This window comes from Talaromyces marneffei, chromosome 3 (genome assembly GCF_009556855.1).
Source record: "Talaromyces marneffei chromosome 3, complete sequence".
NCBI classification, from domain to species: Eukaryota; Fungi; Ascomycota; class Eurotiomycetes; order Eurotiales; family Trichocomaceae; genus Talaromyces; species Talaromyces marneffei.
This window is the reverse complement of record NC_072350.1, coordinates 253,444-273,671: the sequence shown is the minus strand read 5'-3', so window position 1 is coordinate 273,671 and position 20,228 is coordinate 253,444. Positions and strand designations below refer to the sequence as shown.

Sequence of the window (20,228 nt, the reverse complement as noted above, 5' to 3'; positions counted from 1 at the left end):
AGACAACCGCCATATGTCCATTATCCATTGCCAATGACAGCGCAGTTCGATTATATATATCCATTGAGTTAATATCCACCTTTCCAGTGTCTAGAAGTAGCCTCAATACACGGTGGTCAATGCTTCAGTAAGCTGCTTCTGATCGTCTTCCAGGCATTCGTCTAGTGCATCTACCTAGGTAGCACATAGATAATCTCACCAGCTTCCCTATCAATAAGACAAATATGTACTCTTTTGCTCATGGCGCTTCACTTTCTGCGTGGAACCCTAAGCAGAAGTTCTGCATGTTTACGGAACTTCGTATAGCCAGCGACAGAATGGCAACAGCAGCTGGACAGAGATTCGAAAACTTCAGCCTTGCCAAGTTAGTGATCAGGAAAACGCCTTAACCACTGGGTGCTGGAGGACGATTGGCTTTCTGTCAGTGAGTCTCTTCTCACGGGTTGAAAACATCTCTTGGGCTTCCTTCTGCCAACTTTCTTTGTCTCGTGCCTGAGACAAGTATAGAGGAAATGGGTGCTGTCACTCCAATTGAAGGGAGCTCGGTCGCCCTTTCAGTTAGGGACTGCTAAGTGCAGATCGTATTGTAGAGAGATCTGGTGATGATTTCTTTATGTCTGAATGACATGACTCATGCGGAGAGTACAGGCGACGCTAAACTGTATTTGGGCGAGAATGCCGAAAGCGGTCTAGTGTCGACGGAACGTTAGGCGTCGCCGTGACCTGGGGCAACGTGACGCACTCGGCTCTGCTTGCTGGCAACCTAACCTACCTGCTACCTACCTACTACATAGTAGGATGATCTTTTGTTGTCTCAAGTGTGCTCCCTTCCTTTCTCCAACGTAACTTCTTTTGCATTCTTGGGCTGAGGTTGTGGCTTCTTTGTTTGGACCACCTCCCAAGAAGCCCATATCCCAGATCCCATATCTATCTCGCGAGGGGCTTTGTCCAGCTTATCGGGCTCCTTATCTTCAATCGTTTCCGCCTCCGCTTCCGCAATATCGCCTCAGCCATCACAGACGTGTTCTCGGGTTCTTACGGTCATAGCGTGCGTCTCTGAATCCTGCTCTTCGATCCCAGCCCATAGCTTCATCTCATATATACCAAACTACAAGTTTCAAGCAATATCAGTCCTTGTTTATTCCATCCAGATGAATTAGGAAGCTGTTCACCCGGCTTGGGTTCGGAAGACACAAGCCGCGATGGACTACTTCCTGCCATCGTTTGTGCAAAAGCGGTTGCTGCGATATGCACTCTCGCGACTTGAGCTGGTTGACACCGAGGCGGTCGATCTTGATAGTTTGGGTATACGATGGGGTCAGAGGAGTACTTTTGAGCTACGCGAGTTAGGTCTCAGGTTAGACGTTAGTGAACATTCATTAAGTTGACTAGTATCCCGACTACAAGATTTCTTTGGCTGACACTTCCCCTCCTCATATAGAAACTCGCCTCGCTCCTTCGGTTACCAGCAACATGCAAGCTACTGAAAGCACGAGCATCGCTAATCAGAGTGACGATACCGGCCGACATCTACAGTAGCGGGATAATCATTGAAGTCGAGGGTGTCGATGTGCATATACAACTGCTGTCTGAAAGCGAATCTGGAAACAATACCCCGGCTCCCGGAGAGCCTGATCGACAGGATGGTAGTACTGCTGAGCGACCAGCGTTGCCTACAACAAATGATCTAGCACAGTCATTTATTGAGTCCGAGCCTAAGGAAGAAAGAGCTGAAATCGAGGCAGCAATCTCATCACGATCCCAATACCTACAGCGTTCAACCAGTTCACTAAGCGATGAAGATGAGGTTGGGCTTGGCAATGAGGAGGTATCGCTCCCTAGCTTCATTTCCGGCTTCCTGCAGGGAATCGTAGGCAGACTACAAATCAAGGTCAAGAATGTCAACCTCCGCATTGAAATGGATCTTCCGCAAGGTGAACCCATAAAGCGAATTCCGGCGGACAAACCGGACCAGTTGACAGTGTCACTGGTCGTTGGGGAGTTATCAATAGGCTCTGTTACTCAACCAGAGGGTCAGAACACTCAACCAAAGGTGGCAGGCAGGACAGTCACCTTAGATTCGATTCGCGTATTTCTCATATCTGATCCTGTGGTCTTCTCCAACTATGCACGGTTTGCTGCCGCCCCACAGTCCCCTTCGACCACAACTTCGAATCGTGGACACAGTATTGGGCAAGCACGAAGTGTCTCGCCATCACAATCAACCTCCCTGTCTGGGAGTTTGGGGCCGCACATTTCCCAATCTATGATGCTGGATCGTTCCCAAATATTGGACCGGGCTTCAACCCCCATTGCAACAGGTAGGCAATCCATGGAGAATTCTACTGATTCTTTGGATGGTCGATTCTCCGACGCAGATAGTGAGGCGGGATACACATCCGAGTACCACTCCCATTCCCCTTCAAACAGTCGGTTTGATGGATTTGGTGAGGAGCTATTGGATAATCCTGGATACCTTGATGAGGTCTTTCACTCGCAGTTCGTTGATAACCCTGAAGACTCGATTGAGTTACCAACGCAATCGCCTGAAAATACCGGTACTCCGAGACCGCAGAGTCCTCAAATAGACTCCTCGCAAGTGGTGGAGACATGGCACGATTTCGAAGAACCTCAATCTCGGAGCCAGCACGAGTATAACGTTGAAGATACCCGCTTTTACGAACCACTGGAGCAGAGCGCGGAATCTCAGTCATCTCCAAAGACATCTCATTTGTTCTCACCGGAACAGGTTCAACAGTCGTACTACGCAGACCTGCCAACTACTTCTTCATCTCCAGAAGAAGACGTCAAGAGTCAATCCAGCCACACTAGTTCCAGCTCTGGGTCAGTGCCTGCCGAGTTATCGGAGTCCAAAATTTTTAGTCATGAAGAGGCATCAAGCATGTATATGAGTGCTATCAGCGGCACCTCCAGCCACGGAGAGCCCCGAATGCCTGGTGCCTGGGATTCACGAAACTTTGAATCACCCACCCATGAGAGGGAGGCATCCAGCGAACCAGTGGCTCTTGTCAATAAAGAGGCAGAAGTTTCAACCCCAAAGATCGGTGGTCAAACATCATCGTTTATGCATGAGAACGGAAATACGCCGCAAACTTCGATACGAGAGTCTTATCGTCCGGACTTTGAACATCACACAAGCGCTGATATCAAGACCCACAATGAAGAACTCAAGGTTACTCGCCAAATCATAAATATTAGCAGAATCACAGTTTGGGTACCAGAGAGCTTTGATAGTAGTCAACAGGAGCCTCATACGCAACGTCAACCACAGCGTCAAGAGCATGGCACTACTATGGCCCAGTCAATCAATAGTGATGCTCTCGGAATTTCGCGGATGGACTTTTCTGCGTCGGTACGCCGTAGTTCTATCACTTCATCAATCGCCTTTGAGAATGGTGAGCAGCCTAGCCACAGAAACGTCGATGTGATTGAGCCTCTCTCATTCGCAAATCTATCATCAGCCATATCCATTGATATTGGCGAAACCGTCGTCCAGTTTGACATAGCAACCGGATGGTTGCTTGTTAAGGCAAGCCAAAAGGTAGTGACCGCCCTTGAACACTCAGAAGCAAGTGTTTCGAAAAACACTCCGAATTCTCCGTCGAAGGTCTCCAAACATTTCAAGTTCAGGCTTCATTCCTGCTCGGTTAAGTTCTTGGAAAGCTTGGCCGGTGTTCCCTACTATACAGGAGGAAGGGCTTCGGAATCGTCCCAATCCACCTCATCTAACGTAGAAGATGTCATTCTACAGGCGCAAGTATTATCAGTTACTTCTGACTACTTAACTGCGGATGACACAACGAAATTCCAACTCGAGGTGACGAAATTTATTCTTGGATGCGCAACCGAGCCCCTGGTATCCTTTAACAAGGATCTCAAGATGAGGGAATCCATCAGGGACTTGCGAACGGGTGTGCCTCGCGATATCACTCTCACTGTTGTCAAAACTTCGTCATCCGCCAAGCTCGAGTTTGCTACCTTACCATTGCATATCAATTTCAATATACAGCAATTGGAGGAGATATTTGGATGGTTCGGTGGGTTAAGCACCCTAATGGAGCTCGGAAGCTCTATGGCTTCTGTTTCAACAGTCCGAGGGGATAAATCGGATTCCTTGAAAAAGCCGACACGAGGTGTGCGATTCGAAGGAATGCCACCTCCGAGTGCCCCTTCTGCCACCCCTACATCTGCTCCCTGGAAAATAAATGCTAGGCTAGATGGCATTATACTTGACCTTGTAGGTGAGAGCTGTCGTATCGAGCTCATGACTACTGCAGTCAAGGCAGTAAGCAGATTTGAAGGCATTGGTATCCAGATCGACAAGGCTAAAATTGTTGGGCCTGTAATCTTTGACAAGGACGCGGAGCGCCCAGCAACTCTCAGCATCGGAAATATTCGAATCGAGTACTTGTATTCGCCAAAGGAGGTTGACCTTGACCGACTGCTATCTTTGCTTACGCCTTCAAAAGATAAATATGAGGAGGATGACGATATAATGCTCGATACACTTCTTCGGCAACGTAGACAGGGTGGCGTTCTCCGTGTTACAGTCACAACAGCCAAGCTGTTAATTCCCGATATTGAAGGACTGAAACCTCTATCCGATCTTCCGAACGAAATTGGGAGATTATCGAGCGTGACCAAGTATTTGCCAGAGGATGATCGACCTGGTGTCATGACTCTTGTACTCATCCGTGAATTTGAGAGTCATACGCATGTCAACGAGAAAATAGGAGATTTGCGACTAACGACCAGAGATACCGAATTGGCTCACATCAGCATTCCATCTCTGATTGCGGCTCAGGTGAAAAGTATTTCACTAAGGAGAAATGAGACCGAAGCACTGATAGGCGAAGCTCTCGATATCACTACAGGTCAGAGCACCTCGTCATCATCTTTGCCAATGTTGATGGTGCGTTTCATCGCGGATGAGATGGATCCTACCGTCAAAGTCAAGCTCCATGACTTTAGGATGGAATATAGCCTGCCTTCCATAATAGCGTTCCTTGGTCTAGGGAATAATGCCACACCTGATGACCTTGTCGCCAAGATGGCCAGCTCTGTAGCTAATTTAACGGAAATAAGCGCGTCGCAGTTTCAAGGCCCATCATTTGGGGGGTATGGTGGATCTGAACCTGATACCAAACCTTTCAAGCTCGCTGTATCTCTGAGAGATTGTGTTGTTGGTTTGAATCCACGTGACATGCCTGCGAAGGGGTTGGTAGTATTTACTTATGCCAAATTCAAGTGCAACAACCAAGAGAAGGGCCTTTTCGAGGCCAACTTTGAAATCAAAAAGGCAACGATGATGATAATAGACGACGTGCAAATGATTGGCAGGGGTGACAGCACAAGTCGTCGATCAATAGGCGAGAGTCAGGAGGAACAAGTCAACAAATTCAGCAACATGGGTTTTGTCCCAGTCTCGTACATATCATCGGCAGTGCTCTCAGTTAATGTACAACAACCCGACGCGGTTGGCGAGAAGTCTGTCGATGTGGAGCTGAGGGACGATTTGCTAATCTTGGAAACGTGTGCTGATTCCACTCAGACACTCATTAGCCTTCTCAGCGGTCTTGCTCCACCGTCATTGCCGAGCACCACGCTTAAATATCGTACCGAGGTTATGCCCTTGCAGGACATGCTGAGCTCATTCACGGGAGATGCATTCATGACTGACCAAGTCACCAATGCCGAAGAAATATCTGTACACGAAGCTGAAGACAACTTCGAGGGCGCTCTTGACGACGAGGTTGACTATGTTAGCGATTTCTATCCCCAGGAGCCTGTTCCAGAAGGCACGATGAGTGCAAGTATGATGGATCCCATGGCCGATATGTCTCGATCTAGACAACTCATGGATAGCTTTCATTCCCAATATAACGTTTCGACCAGCGTGACGGGACTTGATTTTCAAGATGATCATTTTTCTAGAAAGTCAACGGTTGGTGGCACCGCTCATCGATGGAACACCACTCAAAATACCTATGGGCTCTCCAATGAAGTCAAACTACATGGTAGCCCGTTGAGGGTTAGGGTTCGTGATGTACATTTCATCTGGAATCTATTTGATGGCTATGACTGGCAGCGCACTCGAGACACAATTTCCAAAGCCGTCAAGGATGTTGAAATGAAAGCCGCAGAACGACGTGCAAAGACTACGAGTCGACTGTCTCCGGAAGAGGATGAAGAGGAATCAGTCATTGGTGACTTTCTTTTCAACTCCATTTACATTGGTATACCTGCAAATAAAGACCCTCGTGAACTATCTCGTGCTATCAACCATGACATTGATGATATGGCAAGTGAAACCGGCAGCTATATCACGTCAACGACAGTTACCGGATACACTTCCCATCAGAATCGACCTTCTTCGACTCGTGGGAAAAGGCTACGTCTGTCACGAAGCAAGCATCACAAAATGACCTTTGAGCTGAAGGGTATTTCGGCCGATTTTGTCGTCTTCCCGCCAGACACCGGTGAGACACAGAGCACGATTGACGTGCGAGTAAACAACCTTGAGATTTTCGATCATATCCCGACCTCGACGTGGAAGAAGTTTGCTACATACATGAACGATGCAGGAGTGCGTGAAAGTGGGACCAGCATGGTACACTTGGAGGTTATCAACGTGAAGCCTGTGGCGGAGTTGGCGGCATCTGAAATTGTCCTCAAGGTATGTTTAATCCGACTTTGTTTCAAAAGACAAATGCTAATAGGTCCCTAGGCTACCGTGTTACCTCTACGTCTCCATGTCGACCAAGACGCATTGGATTTCCTCAGCCGTTTCTTTGAGTTCAAGGACGAGTCGGCACCTGCTCCTAGCTCGCCAGGCGAAACTCCTTTCTTACAACGGGTTGAGGTTAATGCAATACGAGTCAAACTCGACTTCAAGCCCAAACGGGTTGACTATGCAGGCTTACGCTCTGGACGCACAACCGAGTTCATGAACTTCTTTATCTTAGATGAGGCGGACATGGTCATGCGACACGTCATAATATACGGTGTTTCGGGCTTTGAAAGACTCGGCCAAACATTGAATGATATTTGGATGCCCGATATTAAGCGAAACCAGTTACCAGGTGTATTAGCAGGTCTTGCACCTATTCGATCCCTGGTGAATGTTGGAAGCGGTGTGAAAGATTTAGTCGTCATTCCAATGCGCGAGTACAAGAAAGATGGTCGAATAGTGCGCAGCATCCAGAAAGGCGCATTTGCATTCGCCAAGACCACCACGAATGAATTGATAAAGTTGGGAGCCAAGCTAGCGATAGGAACCCAGACAGTTCTCCAGAGTGCCGAAGACTTCCTCAGCGCCCCAACTACTGGAATGGCACATGGAGAAGGAGACGGCGACTCTACGGATGAAGAAGAGAAGAAACAAATATCCCACTATGCTGATCAACCAGTGGGAGTTGTACAAGGTCTTCGAGGCGCATTCCGTAGTCTCGAGCGTGATTTACTGATGACACGAGACGCCATTGTCGCCGTTCCCGGCGAAGTCATGGAAAGCAGCAGCGCTGCTGGAGCTGCAAGAGCCGTCTGGCGACGTGCACCCACTGTTATTCTCCGGCCTGCCATTGGTGCTACACGTGCGGTTGGGCAGACTTTACTTGGAGCAGGAAACTCTTTGGATCCAACTAATCGACGAAGAATTGAGGATGTAAGTTGTTCACCTTTATATCATTCCATACTATCTATGACTCATAATGCTAATTTTTTCACAGAAATACAAGAGACATTAAACCCTTCACTGTCCATTTTGGTATCACCGATTATGAATAGACCATATTCCCCATTTGCTTTTTCATGTCACAATTTGCATAAGGCGTCATTGTTGCTGGACACATTGAACACGAATTTACGGCCGAACTCATGAAGATATCCCAGTTATTCATGTTATTTTTTGACATTCATTTTTAATTCCAGGATGACCTACCTTTCCATTCTTCTCATTTGCTTTTTTTTTCAATTTGCTTTGGTCTTCTTGCTATGGAGTATATCATCATCTATTGCATAATACATAACGCAGCGTTCTGCTTTTTGCTTTGGTTTGGTTATGTGCCTTTTTATTGCAATATTGGTGATACTAGCTATGACTTATCTATGGATACGCTATGATTGTCAAATTGATTTTCCACTTGTCCGGTGAGGACTGCGTCAAAGAATTCTGGCTGCAAGTTGGCGCAATTGTTGAGTCCCGGCTTCCGATGCCTCCCATGGACGATGCTGAGATAGACCATCTAGGCGCGGATTCAATGGAAGTACGAAGCTGTACCGATCACCGAGAAGGGAATCCGTGGCAAATACTGGATCTACTGCTTTTAGAAACCGATTGACTGCACAATAAAAGCCAACAGCCATGCTATGCTTATCGATCGGGGAGCTCACCAGGTTTTCAAACACCGCCTGGACGAGCACTCTAGCCGAGATAGGACGCTGCGTCTATCGACGCAATTTTGCTCCATAACGAACCCTCCAATTACCCAAACATTATGCATCGGCCGTTTCGATGTTTAGGCTTGATTTTTACTGGTTTATTCTATGGGTATTTGTGAGATTTTCAGCCCAAGGAGTTTATTGAGTTGTTGCGCTACACCGTCGCCGGAAGAATCGAGAAACTGATCGTCGGCCGAGTCTAAATATCTCGGTATCGTAATGTACAGAAGACGGTTGATTTACACACTGTCATATAAACATGTGAGAATCTGAGTGGGTGGTGGGCATTCATCGACTAAAGAAAGAACCAGCCGCCCTAAATATTAACACCGGCGACATAATTGCAACTCTACAATCCATACACAAATGGATATTAAATGTCATGGAATAACAGAACCCGGAAAACTTAACGAGCTTGCGTTTCGAATCAGTATTCACCAGGTATCTAATAGCTAAGCTTCGGGCTGGTCTCGGGGTCAAAATAAACCTGTCGTAGGCATCTCCGCTCATTCTCATCTTCTTCGACAACCGCTACCGGTACCGTTCACTTGATGCAACCAAGGATTCGGTGGTATCAGAGAATGGCCAGTTTCTAATCTTATCTCTAGGTATCACATAAATACCTAGATATTTTGTTCCTACCGAAAAATTCGGTTGCGATACTACCATCAGTTTGGCCGTAAATTCCTCATAAATTATGTCTACGTGGGCGGTACAAATGTGCGATTCGTTCTGGGCTGTCGTGGCACCGACCACGGGGTTACCGGTAGCCCTAGCCGCCCCAAAGAGGAAATGAAATTCTCACACCAAGCTTCAACGAAACGCTCCTACATCAGCTACTCCACATTTTCTTTCCTGCTATATCCAAGATAAAAAGCATCATGGGTACTCCACCTGGGAAAAAACAGACATCTCCGGTAAATATTTCACAAAATGTCGAGCGCTCAACTGCCACGGCTGACTCGTTAAAGCAGTGTGCTTGCATCTAATCTAAGCACAAACTACGCATGATGGTGCAACACTTAAACTTCCAAACTTCCGCTGATTCGTCCTAAAAATCAACTTTATTTCCGTCCTATATCGACTATACTGAGCCTCAGCAGGCTAACGTAGCTATTCTATAACAAAGTCTCTGGCTCAAAAGAGTAATTATGCTGGAATCATCTATGAAATGCGAACTAACTTAGCAGTGCTACATCAAATTCTCTTAGTTTTGTTACTATCCCGTAATTGGAGTCCGTATCATGGTCGTTGTTGAAGCTGAGGGTATATTCTTGTTTATAATATCTGTCGCTTTCAGGTCCAACAGGTTACAGCCGCCACGGCCACTAGCTACCGTACCGTAAGCGCAGTGGAGAACTTCAACCAATTGCCATCCATTCAATTTAGCCACATGGTGAATGACCAACATTTGTAGTAAGGTTATTTTTATACATACCTACTACATAGTAGCATTGCTAAAGATCCATATACACTGTCTAGCCAATGGCATTGTCGGGACCTCCAACACACCTACAACATATCAACGAATCAAAGCCTCGGAAACATTCCAACGGTTTAATTAAAGACGCCCTGCTATGTAGTAACAATGTTCCTTCCCCGTTCACGGGTGGTTATGTATGACAACCGCATTGTGACTATGCACCCTTGTAGTTTTTCAGATCTAAAAACATCGCTCGTAATGACAGCTGTTCTAATGAAAGTTTGATTCTTAATCATACATATGTAGGAACAGGCCCATCTTGCGTCACTGATCGAACACCTTGTCAAGTATCTGTTCTTCGGTTCTCTTTCAGGATGTATCTGCTCGTGGTTTTTGCATGGATCGTTGTCTGTGCTACAGCATCAAAGAGTACAGTCAGGCATCTTATACCTCGCAATGATTCCAAGCCTGCGCCGCGAACGGTGGGATATTTCGGAAACTGGGTATGTCAGTCCGATTGTTACTCTCAGAGCGCAACATTAACACATCTACTCATAGGACATTTACGGTTCCACGCCTTACTATATCCCAAACATTCCAGCAAGAAACTTGACACATCTGATATATTCCTTTGCGAATGTCAATTCAACTACTGGGGAGGTGTTAGTTATCGATTTTCCGGACATACCTATCTGGATGTAGACAACTGATTCCCTTAGATATCTGAGCGACACATGGGCCGACCTCCAATACCCCTACCCAGGAGACGACCGATCCGCTATTGGAAACAATGTATACGGCAACATCAAACAACTATACCTCTGGAAAAAGCAGCAACGAAACCTGAAAACCATGCTTTCCATTGGCGGAGGCACATATTCCTCCAATATTGTCCCTGTTCTAGCAAATGACACTCTACGCCAAAAGTTTGCCGATTCTGCCGTCGCCCTTCTTGCGAATTTGGGATTCGATGGATTGGACATTGATTACGAGTCTGTCAGTGACTCTGTCCAAGCAGAGCAATTCGTAGACCTTTTGAACAAAACCCGTACTGCCTTGGATACATTCGCTGCGAATATCAGTGCCTCTCCCTTCTCACTTTCATTTGCATCTCCGGGTGGATCTTCGTTTTATGGTCTGCTTGACTTCAGTGCCATGGACAAATACCTTGATTTCTGGAACTTCATGGGTTACGCCTACACCGGATCCTGGAATACATATTCCGGACACCAGGCAAGTCTCTACAATTCCACAACAAATCCCCTCTCAACCCCCGTCGACACTCATACAGGTATCTTGTATTACATCTCCGAAGGCGTTACACGCAATAAAATCAACCTTGGATGTCCCTTGTACGGAGCCTCATTCAACAACACCTCCGGCCCGGGCACAGCATTCGACGGAATCGGCACATTGGGCACAAACGGCGCAGCCGGACTATGGAATTACAACTCTCTCCCTGTGCCGGGTTTCAATGCGACGACTTACAATCTCCCAGATATCGGGGCAAGTTATAGCTACGATCCTGTTAAGAAGTACATGATCAGTTACGACTCCCCAAAAATTGCAGCCGTCAAGGCACAGTATGTCCTGGATATGGGTCTCGGAGGCACAATGTGGTGGGAAGTCAGCCAGGATAGGACCGACGACTCAAGCTTGATCGGCACCACGGTTGATACTTATGGAGGACAAAGTACCCTTGATCAAACGCTCAATCATCTGAATTATTCAACGAGTGTATACGATAATTTGAGAGCTGGATTTCCAGCTGAATCTGTCGCGAATATTACGGCGCCATCGACTTCGACGACCGCTACTGCGACACCGAGCTGGACTTCTAGTGTGACTTCTTCGCTTATGGAGCCTAGTACTGTTCCTGGCTGTACGAAGTATCATCTTGTCGTTTCGGGAGATACTTGCCAGAAAATTGAGTCTGAGTATGGGATCACGAACGCTGAGGTAAGCTTCAGCACATTTCTTCATCCAATATATGAATGAGGTGTGCCCTAACATACTTTCTTGTTGGATACGTAGTTTATGCAATGGAACCCCTACAGCGGCTCAACATGCGCAAATCTCTGGCTTGGATACTACGTCTGTGTACAAGGCCCGACAACTTCGATTAGTTCCTCTACTCCAGTGACTACTTCAGCTACGATATTGACAACTGCCGCTCCTCCCTCGCCTACAGAGCCACGTACTATCTCCTCCTGTGCGAGCTACCATCTCGTCGTGTCGGGGGATACGTGTTATTCAATCGAAAACAAATACGGCATTACCCCTCATGATGTATGTTTCAACGCATTTTCTTAAGTTATAGATGAAAGGTTGTTCGCTAATGCATTTCTTATATGCAGTTCTCACAGTGGAATCCCTACATCGGCTCGGACTGTATGAACCTATGGCTCGGATTCTACATCTGTGTCCAAGGACCGACGAGTTCAACTTCCTCGTCTGCTTTTGTGACTTCTTCAGCGATTGCTGCCAGTTCATCTACTCCACGAACTATTCCCACTAAAACCACACCTACACCCACTACGTCTTCAACAGCCCCTCCCTCGCCCACAGAACCGAGAACAATCTCCACATGCACAGACTACCACCTCGTCGTTTCGGGGGATACATGTTACTCAATTGAGCAGAAATACGGGATAACCGCTAATCAGGTGTGTCAAACTAGTCACTTCCCATTACGCACGTCTTTGGCATGTAGCAACTAACGAAATGAATGACAGTTCAACGAATGGAATCCCTATGTCGGATCTGAATGCGGCAGTCTCTGGCTGGCATTCTATGTTTGTATTGGTGCGCCATCAACGGATTCGGGGAGCTCGTCGTCTCGAAAGGGGTACCTTGGGTGAAATAGTACTTGGGTATTTACATAGTACTTGATTTTGTCATAAAAAGAAGCTTTTGACCATAACGTGGAGAACATGTTAAAAATTCACCAAAAACAAATAATTTTTTGATATACCTCACCTAGGTCATGCACCAACGCACCGACAAAAAGCTGCATGGACCGTGTCGCACGTACACTTGACACACTTTAACATTCTGACATATCCCATCAACTATGCAATGGTCATCGTCTGCTTCGTACTGGCTGGTGCCCTAATTACAGGCACAGCCGCAAACAATCCGCCTCCACTGCCTCCACCATACCTTTCTTCATATACTGCCAGTCAATACCCATGTCCTCGGGTACTGCTGGAAATGGCATCTGGCCAATGAAGAATCGAATCTGAAGCTGTCTCTGCCAATATAGACTTTTGCATGACCCTCCTTTACGTACACTCTCGGACTGAGAAAACTCTCATTTCGAAGTGGTCAACAATACACGTTTTGCTCCTGTCAACTCATATCAACAGTAAAACACCCTAAAGAGCCAGATCAGACCGTGCCTTACATGCAGCAGATATGATAATGCATGATAAGATCAACCATATTGTGCCACGTTCTCTTGTCTATCTTTTCCCCTCTTCAGCGGACAACCCTTTTCACGACTGGGACATAGTCATCCGCACATCCCCACTTGACTGCACTATCGAGTAATAGCTCACTTCCTGGTGCCAAACTACCAGCCCTGTTGTTTCAAAGAATACCGCGTTTCTCCTCTTTGACTGGTTAGACCCTAAGTGGTTGTGGTTGGTTGATGTAGACAAATCGGTGTATTGTGTCCTGGTTGGCTGCCACTCCGGATGGTCGATCGTCCAATGAGACTTGCAAGGTGGTCATCCAAAAAAATTAAAAACAACTTCATTCAAAGAAACCGTCCTCGATTCTCGACGAATTTTCATCCTCGACGGAATCTATTCGTCCATTGGAAATGGATTATTCTTCTCGTTCTGATTTGTTTTGGGTACCCAAATTTTTTGGTCGTTCTTTTCGTGAGGCTAGGGTGAAAAGGTGTGCCTGATGATCATGTTCAACCAAATCCAGTCGATTGATCCAGGGTAAATGATGGTGTGGGACGAAGTATACTTGCTTCAGATCTTATTATAAAGTTTTTTTTTTCTTTCTCTGGGATCATTTCATCACCCAAGGCTGTACTCCGTAGACTCGTTCAACAGCTCGGAGGAAAAGATGAAAAGATAACCTAATTCTCTTCTCCCCTCCACCTTTTCTTGCATTCCCATTTCCTTCGTCTCTTTTGACATCAACTGGCTCGTTAAACCATTCTCTCCTGAGGTGCTTTTCTGATACTCGCCGACAACATTGCATGCATAGCATGTCAAACGTTCCAACATAAACACAAACCACTCGTTTCATACTTAAAGATCAAGCCTTCTCGGCTATTAGCCACGTCATTCGTTTCTCTTGTTTTCGAAGCATGCATACTTATTTGGTCCTACGATGGTGCGGGCGTGTATAATCTTTTGAAAAATATCGGTTCTGCCGAGGTCGGGTGCGATTGAAGGCGGCATATTGAGTTGTAGGTGTCAAGCTTGTGTATGATGTCTGTGTGTGAAGCTGATGCCAGGAAAGCTTTTGCTTTTATCTCTTAATCCATAATCTGCATTAGACGGTGTTTTTTTGCTTTTGGAACTAGTTTAGGGTATAGACGGCTCGAGGTTTTCTGCTTTTCTTGTTCATATCGACCATTTACTATCGAGAATCTGCACAAAGTGAGTTGGTCCTGTGTGATGATAGAATAATGAATGTAAAATGAAGCTGATCTCGACAGATCATTCGAATATCCGTCTGAATCTCACCCTCCGTGGTGAATCTGTGACATTATACAAACACAAAGGTCTTGTATACTGTTTCGAAATCTTCATCGAAAGTTCGCAAGAACGTTACCTGGAGCTCAGTTCAGTTCGCCAGAATTATGGAAATGGCTCAAATACAAGCATTTGGCTTGCGTATCGACATGGGTTTCTCTTCAGGCCAGTTATCACTTCATGAATACCGGAAATTCTTGTCTCGACAAGACAACAGCAAGATGTCTCCCACATCTCCCAGACCTAGACTCAAGAGGAAACCCGCCGCTCTGGATCTATGTCAGAAGTCACATCATGATCTCGGTTTTCAGTTGCAGTCCCCTGTATCGTCGGCTCCGTCGAGTCCTCCGCCACTTTCTTTCAGTAAGTCGGTGATTAGTCTGCCTGGTGGTGACCTACCCACACCAATATCTCCGATTTCAATAGTAAAGCCGTTCTCTCGGCATGTTTCATCAAGCCACTCATTTGGAGCACGTCGAATGGTAGGTGTTGTTCCCTGTGCAATCGTCCAGCCTAATTGGATTTTCTTTGTTTGTCAAAACCTCCATGTTTCTCCTGTTTACACTCTACACTGTGAATTTTTTTTTATCTTCCTTCCCATCATTTCATTATCATCCCCCTCACAATTCTGATTTTCGCTTTTGGAGGAAGTGATTGGGCACACATATGATTGCCCTTGGACCAAAAAACGAGTCGCTAACCGTCTACAGGACCCATTTTCTGCTCGACTGAAGAAACCAACCCAAGATTTGGCAAGTCACAGTAGAACCTCCTCGGGTTCAACATTACCCTCTACTAGTGCCCCGGCATTCAAAGTCAAGCACAATGGTGCGGAGTTCGAAATTCTGAATCCAAAAAGTCATTCTTCATTTCAGTTCAGCGACAACTCTACGTACCGACTATCCTCCCTTCTCAAAGACATGATGGAAGAGGGCAGCCCTGACGTATCGCCCACTCATTCGTTCATAAGTTACGCCATACCAGACGACATGATTCGACCCCTCTCAGCGTCTGAAAGTGCGATTCTCTCCGAGTACACTTCACCAGCACTGTCGCCAGGATTGTCACAGTCTAGTTATTCTTTTGGTGCCTTGCCTCCCTTGAGAGACGTACCTTCGAGTCCAGTGTCGCCTCGATCGCCCAGGACACCAGCAAGTACATTGAAACAGAAGGTGTCTCGTTTATTTGGTAGCTCTGATAAACATTCCTCGCCCAGACAAGAAATCGACTTGCACGAAAAATACGATCATGATGATTATCACAACGAAAGAAACACCCCACGCTCACCCTTGTCTAATCACTGGGAGACAGGGGAATCAGTGAAACCGGTCCATCAACCGGAGATAACAGCCAAAACAACCAGCTCTGAGGAAAATCAAGACTCATCCCACCACGAGGAGCTCTCTTCCCGCCGTCGACCAACATGGGGGCCTCACTCATCCAACCGCCACCATACCCTGCAGGATGCACTCCGCCAACTCGAACCCGACAACAACGGCCTCGGCTTTGAAGATATCATGCGCTACATCGATGCCGAAAATGGTGATGGTATTGAAACCGTTGAAGTCAGTGATGGACCACTGGACGAAAAAGTCGAGCGACCCTGGCAACCAGATACATGGAATGAACCAACTCTTGTGCGTATGCCACACAATCGTCCGTCAGATAGCAATCTTTCGACGAACGCGCCTAGTACGCGTGCATCTATTCGTCCGTATGTCGAGCGGGCTGCGGCGTTTATGGCGGGTGGTGGTGATGCATTCAGCGAGTCGTCGTTATCTGATCTAGATGAAGGAAAGCATGAGACGTTGAACGTGAAAGTAGGTCGTGAAAAGGAGAATGAAGAGGACATCAAAACAGAAGACGATGGCGAGGTGAGTCCCTTTCTGGGAAGACAGAGTAGCTCCTTCCTTCCACCCATGACCACCTTCCCTCTTCCCCCTCGTATGCATACTCATCTAACATATCTCAGCCAACAGTCCCCCTCCGCCGCAGTATCTCTCGCCGCGCTCGCCCACTCTCCTCCAACCCTCCCGATCTCGACACACCACTCCTTTTCGACTCTTCCTCATCCTCGTTGTCCTTAGCCTCCGACACCCGCGCCACTCCAACCCCTCCCCATCCCACATATACACTTCAACCCATGACAAGGATAAGCTGGAGTCCCGAAATCCCAGCCCGTCATCCCGATCATCGCATCGTCCGGTTCGGGGACGATCTTGCTACTACTCCTGCTATCAATCATAGAGCCGACATGGCGCCACCTCCTCTGGCCCCGACGACAGCGACGCAATCGGCAGCGCCGAGAGTTGTGACAACTACTACTATTGCGCCGGGGAAAAAGGTTAAGAAGCACTGTAAGTTCTATCTATTGTGCCGGATACCTTCCGTCAGAGAATGATATGCTGATTATTATCTGTGTTTAGCGTCGGGGTGTCATTGTCTCTGACATAAAGGACTGTACAACACATTACTGTAGTACAGTATTGGCTCGATTGCAAGACGCTTTCATTCCTTATAGAATGAGTTTTGAAACATTTTGGGGCTCATCCTCTGTGTTAAGTTGAAGGTGATGATGATGACGCAGTTGGCATGGTGATTGTATTTCTACAGGTAGAAAAGGTGTACTTTTGGAACAAGCCTGCTGTGCAGGCGGGATGTTTAATGTATTCTAGATTGATTCTGGAACCCAAAGCGGCGGGAGTTGAAATGATTCGGGATGATATCCCAAATAAAAACTGTCCCAACTATGCCTATTGTATGAACATAATTATCCCAGGGAACAAGAGATGAATGATCCGTTTACAACCCCACGTATCGCAATGCTTTGTACTCCAGAAATAAAAAACAGACAATGCCATAGTTTTCGACCGTGAGGTTCACTTCTAGATGGATGTAGATTAACTCCTCCCAATGCGATGCCAAATTCGACTCAAACGAAGTCGAAGTAAATATCAAAGTAAATATATAGACAAAGAAGTGAAATGAAAATATCCGTGAAAATAGAAAGCACATCACTGTCCAGGACCCGAAGACCTAGACGTCGGCGCTTCATACATCGCCGATGCAAGCGTTGCACAAACCAGACTCTTCCGTCTCAAGGTCTGCTCGCTCTTTTTCGAAAGTAGCTCACGAGCACGTGGTTTCGCAATACGCGCCGAAGAGGCAAATGTTCCAGCCGAAGAAGTACTGCGCCTTCGCACCATATCGGGATCTAATGACGTCCGTGAGCGATACCGTATATTCCCCGCTGTGGAAACAACACTGCCACCTCGAGGTTTAATGGATGCTCGTCGAAGGCTACTTGGCGGGGAAGTGTTTGGTGGAAGAGAACTAGGGTGGCATTCGTCGTCACTGAGGCCTACTGACTCGGATGTCCGACGGGTGAAATCTTCGGCTAGCAGGGCGAGTTTGAGAACGTCGATATTGCATTGTGCTCGGGACATTTGCTGACGTTGTAGCCGTAGGCTTAGTTCCCGCGGGAAACGGTGGTGTGGTACGTCCAGAAATCCGTCGTGTTCAAGTGGTACAGAAGTCGGGGAATGTCCAGGGTGATATGGCTCCCAACCGGGAGTTAACTGGTCGTCGTATCCTTCATCTTCATATTCTCCTGGTGGGGTCAGAAGTGTTCGTACACTGCCCCGGGACGAGGCAGAATCCTTAGTCACAGAAAATGAAAACGAAGTCGGAGAGACCGGTGATAAAGGTGAGTCGTAAGGAACATGTGCCAAAATTGACGCAGAATTCTGATCCAAACTATGTGCATTCAACTTCTCAGTCAGTGTGCCGACCGAAAGTCGGCGCTGGGACTGTTCATAGTTGCTCGGCATGGATGTAGGAGGCTGTTGCGGGCGACGATTGTATGGCGATCGTGGACGCGACAGTGGACGCGATCGTCTTGATAAATAGGACGAGGGTGATGGACACCGAGACGAAAGTGGAGATATCGTCGTGCTATCGCAGTCGAGCATCAGTTGATCGTCCCCTTCTGCCGTAGAAGACGGGGACGGGAATGAGAAATTCTCGAACATGCTCGCTCATATAACGGTATGATTGATTTCCGGTTTTTGTGAAGCGGTCGGTATATCGAGCAGCGTGGATGTTGGCTTTTATGGGATTGGGGGCTGGAGGGTGAAGATGACGGTATATAACTTAGTTGGCGCCTGAAAAGGACATGAGTAATAACGGTCCTTGGGGCCGCGGCGGATCGGAAATGAGTCTTCAGCCGGCAAGACGTCAAAGCGAGAGGGAATGAATCTATGAAGGCGAAAGGACAGTCTGAGGATATGTATAGACTGTAGAGAAACCTGTTGCTTTGTCGTTTTCACTTCCTTTTTTTCACAGCCTAGAATAGAAAGTGGCCACCGAGCCGCCCACCGAGGGAAGATTCAAGGAAGGAAGCCTCGCCGCACAGCCGTCTTGGCCAATCACAAGCAAGCACCCGCCAATGAGCGACGGACAAGCGGGCGGCGCTAAGCAAACAAGCTCGCCCAATCAGCATCCCCCAAACTCAGCTTCTGGAAGGGCCCCGGTGCCTGTTTGGGGTTAGTGTGGAGGTGCAGCGAAACTCTAACTCCTGGCGGATGCCTCAGGAAGGACTTACTCCATAGTCAACAGGGGCCTGCCGCTTAAAGTCGGAGTTCCATCACTGTCAAACAGGAGAGAGAGCATCACAATGCCGCTCTCCACTGGGACATACTACAGAGTACGTAGTACGTACTACACACGACGTACGGAGCACATACATGCATGTTTTGGTCGACCGACTGTCAATCAGTTATACAGACTATAAACAAACAGCCACCCTTCAAACAGCTGGTACTGTTGCTATTAAGCCATCGGCCGTTTTTGCCCTTTTTGCCCTTTTTTGTGACTTGCCATTGGGGCGAAAGCCATGGGCAAGTGAGACAACCAGGTTGCTTGAACTTGCTTATTTTTTGGACGTTCTTGTAATACCTCTCCACATGGTTCATTCCGTCGCCCCTAATTATAGTTTGGAAAACACGAAGTCATGAACTCTGTGTTAAACTACGAGAGTATAAATGCGACAACGCAAATTGCTCCGAATGCTGTCCTTTTCCTTGTGTAACTGGACAATACATATCAAGAGTGTAGCTGGATAAGAACGGATGACACACGTGCTGAGTCGGCAGGCACTGCAATCCGCGTCAGACGAAGAACCAGGAAGTCTCCAGATGCTCGCCTGCCCCCCGGATAAAAGCATGGCTATGTGGCTGACTATTAATTCCCGTAAGCTTTACGACCACTTCGTCCAAACAGTAATCCGGTCGAAAGCCACGGACTTATCCGCATCCACGTTGCTGGGGGGTTCGTGACGACGACCTGGGGCCAGGCTGGAGCTAGAGGAATCCTTCATGGGGCAGATGTGAAGCCCGGGCTGTAATCCAGAAGCTAAGACGTAGCGTAAACCCAAGTACCCAAGTGGTAACTGTTCTCGTGCTCAAATCTTCGTTTGTTGAAGAAGACGGCTCTCTTGAAAGTGGTTCGTTCGTGTTTATTGACAAGCACGGGTACTGATGCCTGATAAATCAGGCACAAATGACGATGTCGGAAGGCAGACCGAAGGTCCGACCCCGCGGACTCTTGAGTCCGATAGTTACTTT

General features: G+C 47.2%; 4 protein-coding genes across 4 annotated transcripts; 3 read left to right on the top strand and 1 right to left on the bottom strand.

The window, feature by feature from the left end:
• Positions 1-1,202: 1,202 nt before the first annotated feature.
• On the top strand, positions 1,203-7,766 carry EYB26_003847 (uncharacterized protein; the record flags this gene model as incomplete). Its single annotated transcript, XM_054263141.1, has 4 exons — positions 1,203-1,364; positions 1,442-6,697; positions 6,749-7,684; positions 7,749-7,766. The coding sequence occupies 4 exons, from the start codon at positions 1,203-1,205 to the stop codon at positions 7,764-7,766; spliced, it is 6,372 nt and encodes a 2,123-aa protein (XP_054119116.1).
• Positions 7,767-10,257: 2,491 nt separating this feature from the next.
• On the top strand, positions 10,258-12,744 carry EYB26_003846 (uncharacterized protein; the record flags this gene model as incomplete). The annotated part of the gene is made up of 6 exons (XM_054263140.1): positions 10,258-10,386; positions 10,442-10,545; positions 10,603-11,842; positions 11,918-12,172; positions 12,241-12,549; positions 12,619-12,744. The coding sequence occupies 6 exons, from the start codon at positions 10,258-10,260 to the stop codon at positions 12,742-12,744; spliced, it is 2,163 nt and encodes a 720-aa protein (XP_054119115.1).
• Positions 12,745-14,825: 2,081 nt separating this feature from the next.
• On the top strand, positions 14,826-17,053 carry EYB26_003845 (uncharacterized protein; the record flags this gene model as incomplete). Its single annotated transcript, XM_054263139.1, has 4 exons — positions 14,826-15,086; positions 15,315-16,478; positions 16,577-16,961; positions 17,031-17,053. The coding sequence occupies 4 exons, from the start codon at positions 14,826-14,828 to the stop codon at positions 17,051-17,053; spliced, it is 1,833 nt and encodes a 610-aa protein (XP_054119114.1).
• Positions 17,054-17,618: 565 nt separating this feature from the next.
• On the bottom strand, positions 17,619-18,635 carry EYB26_003844 (uncharacterized protein; the record flags this gene model as incomplete). The annotated part of the gene is made up of 1 exon (XM_054263138.1): positions 17,619-18,635. The coding sequence occupies one exon, from the start codon at positions 18,633-18,635 to the stop codon at positions 17,619-17,621; it is 1,017 nt and encodes a 338-aa protein (XP_054119113.1).
• Between the last annotated feature and the right edge of the window lie 1,593 nt (positions 18,636-20,228).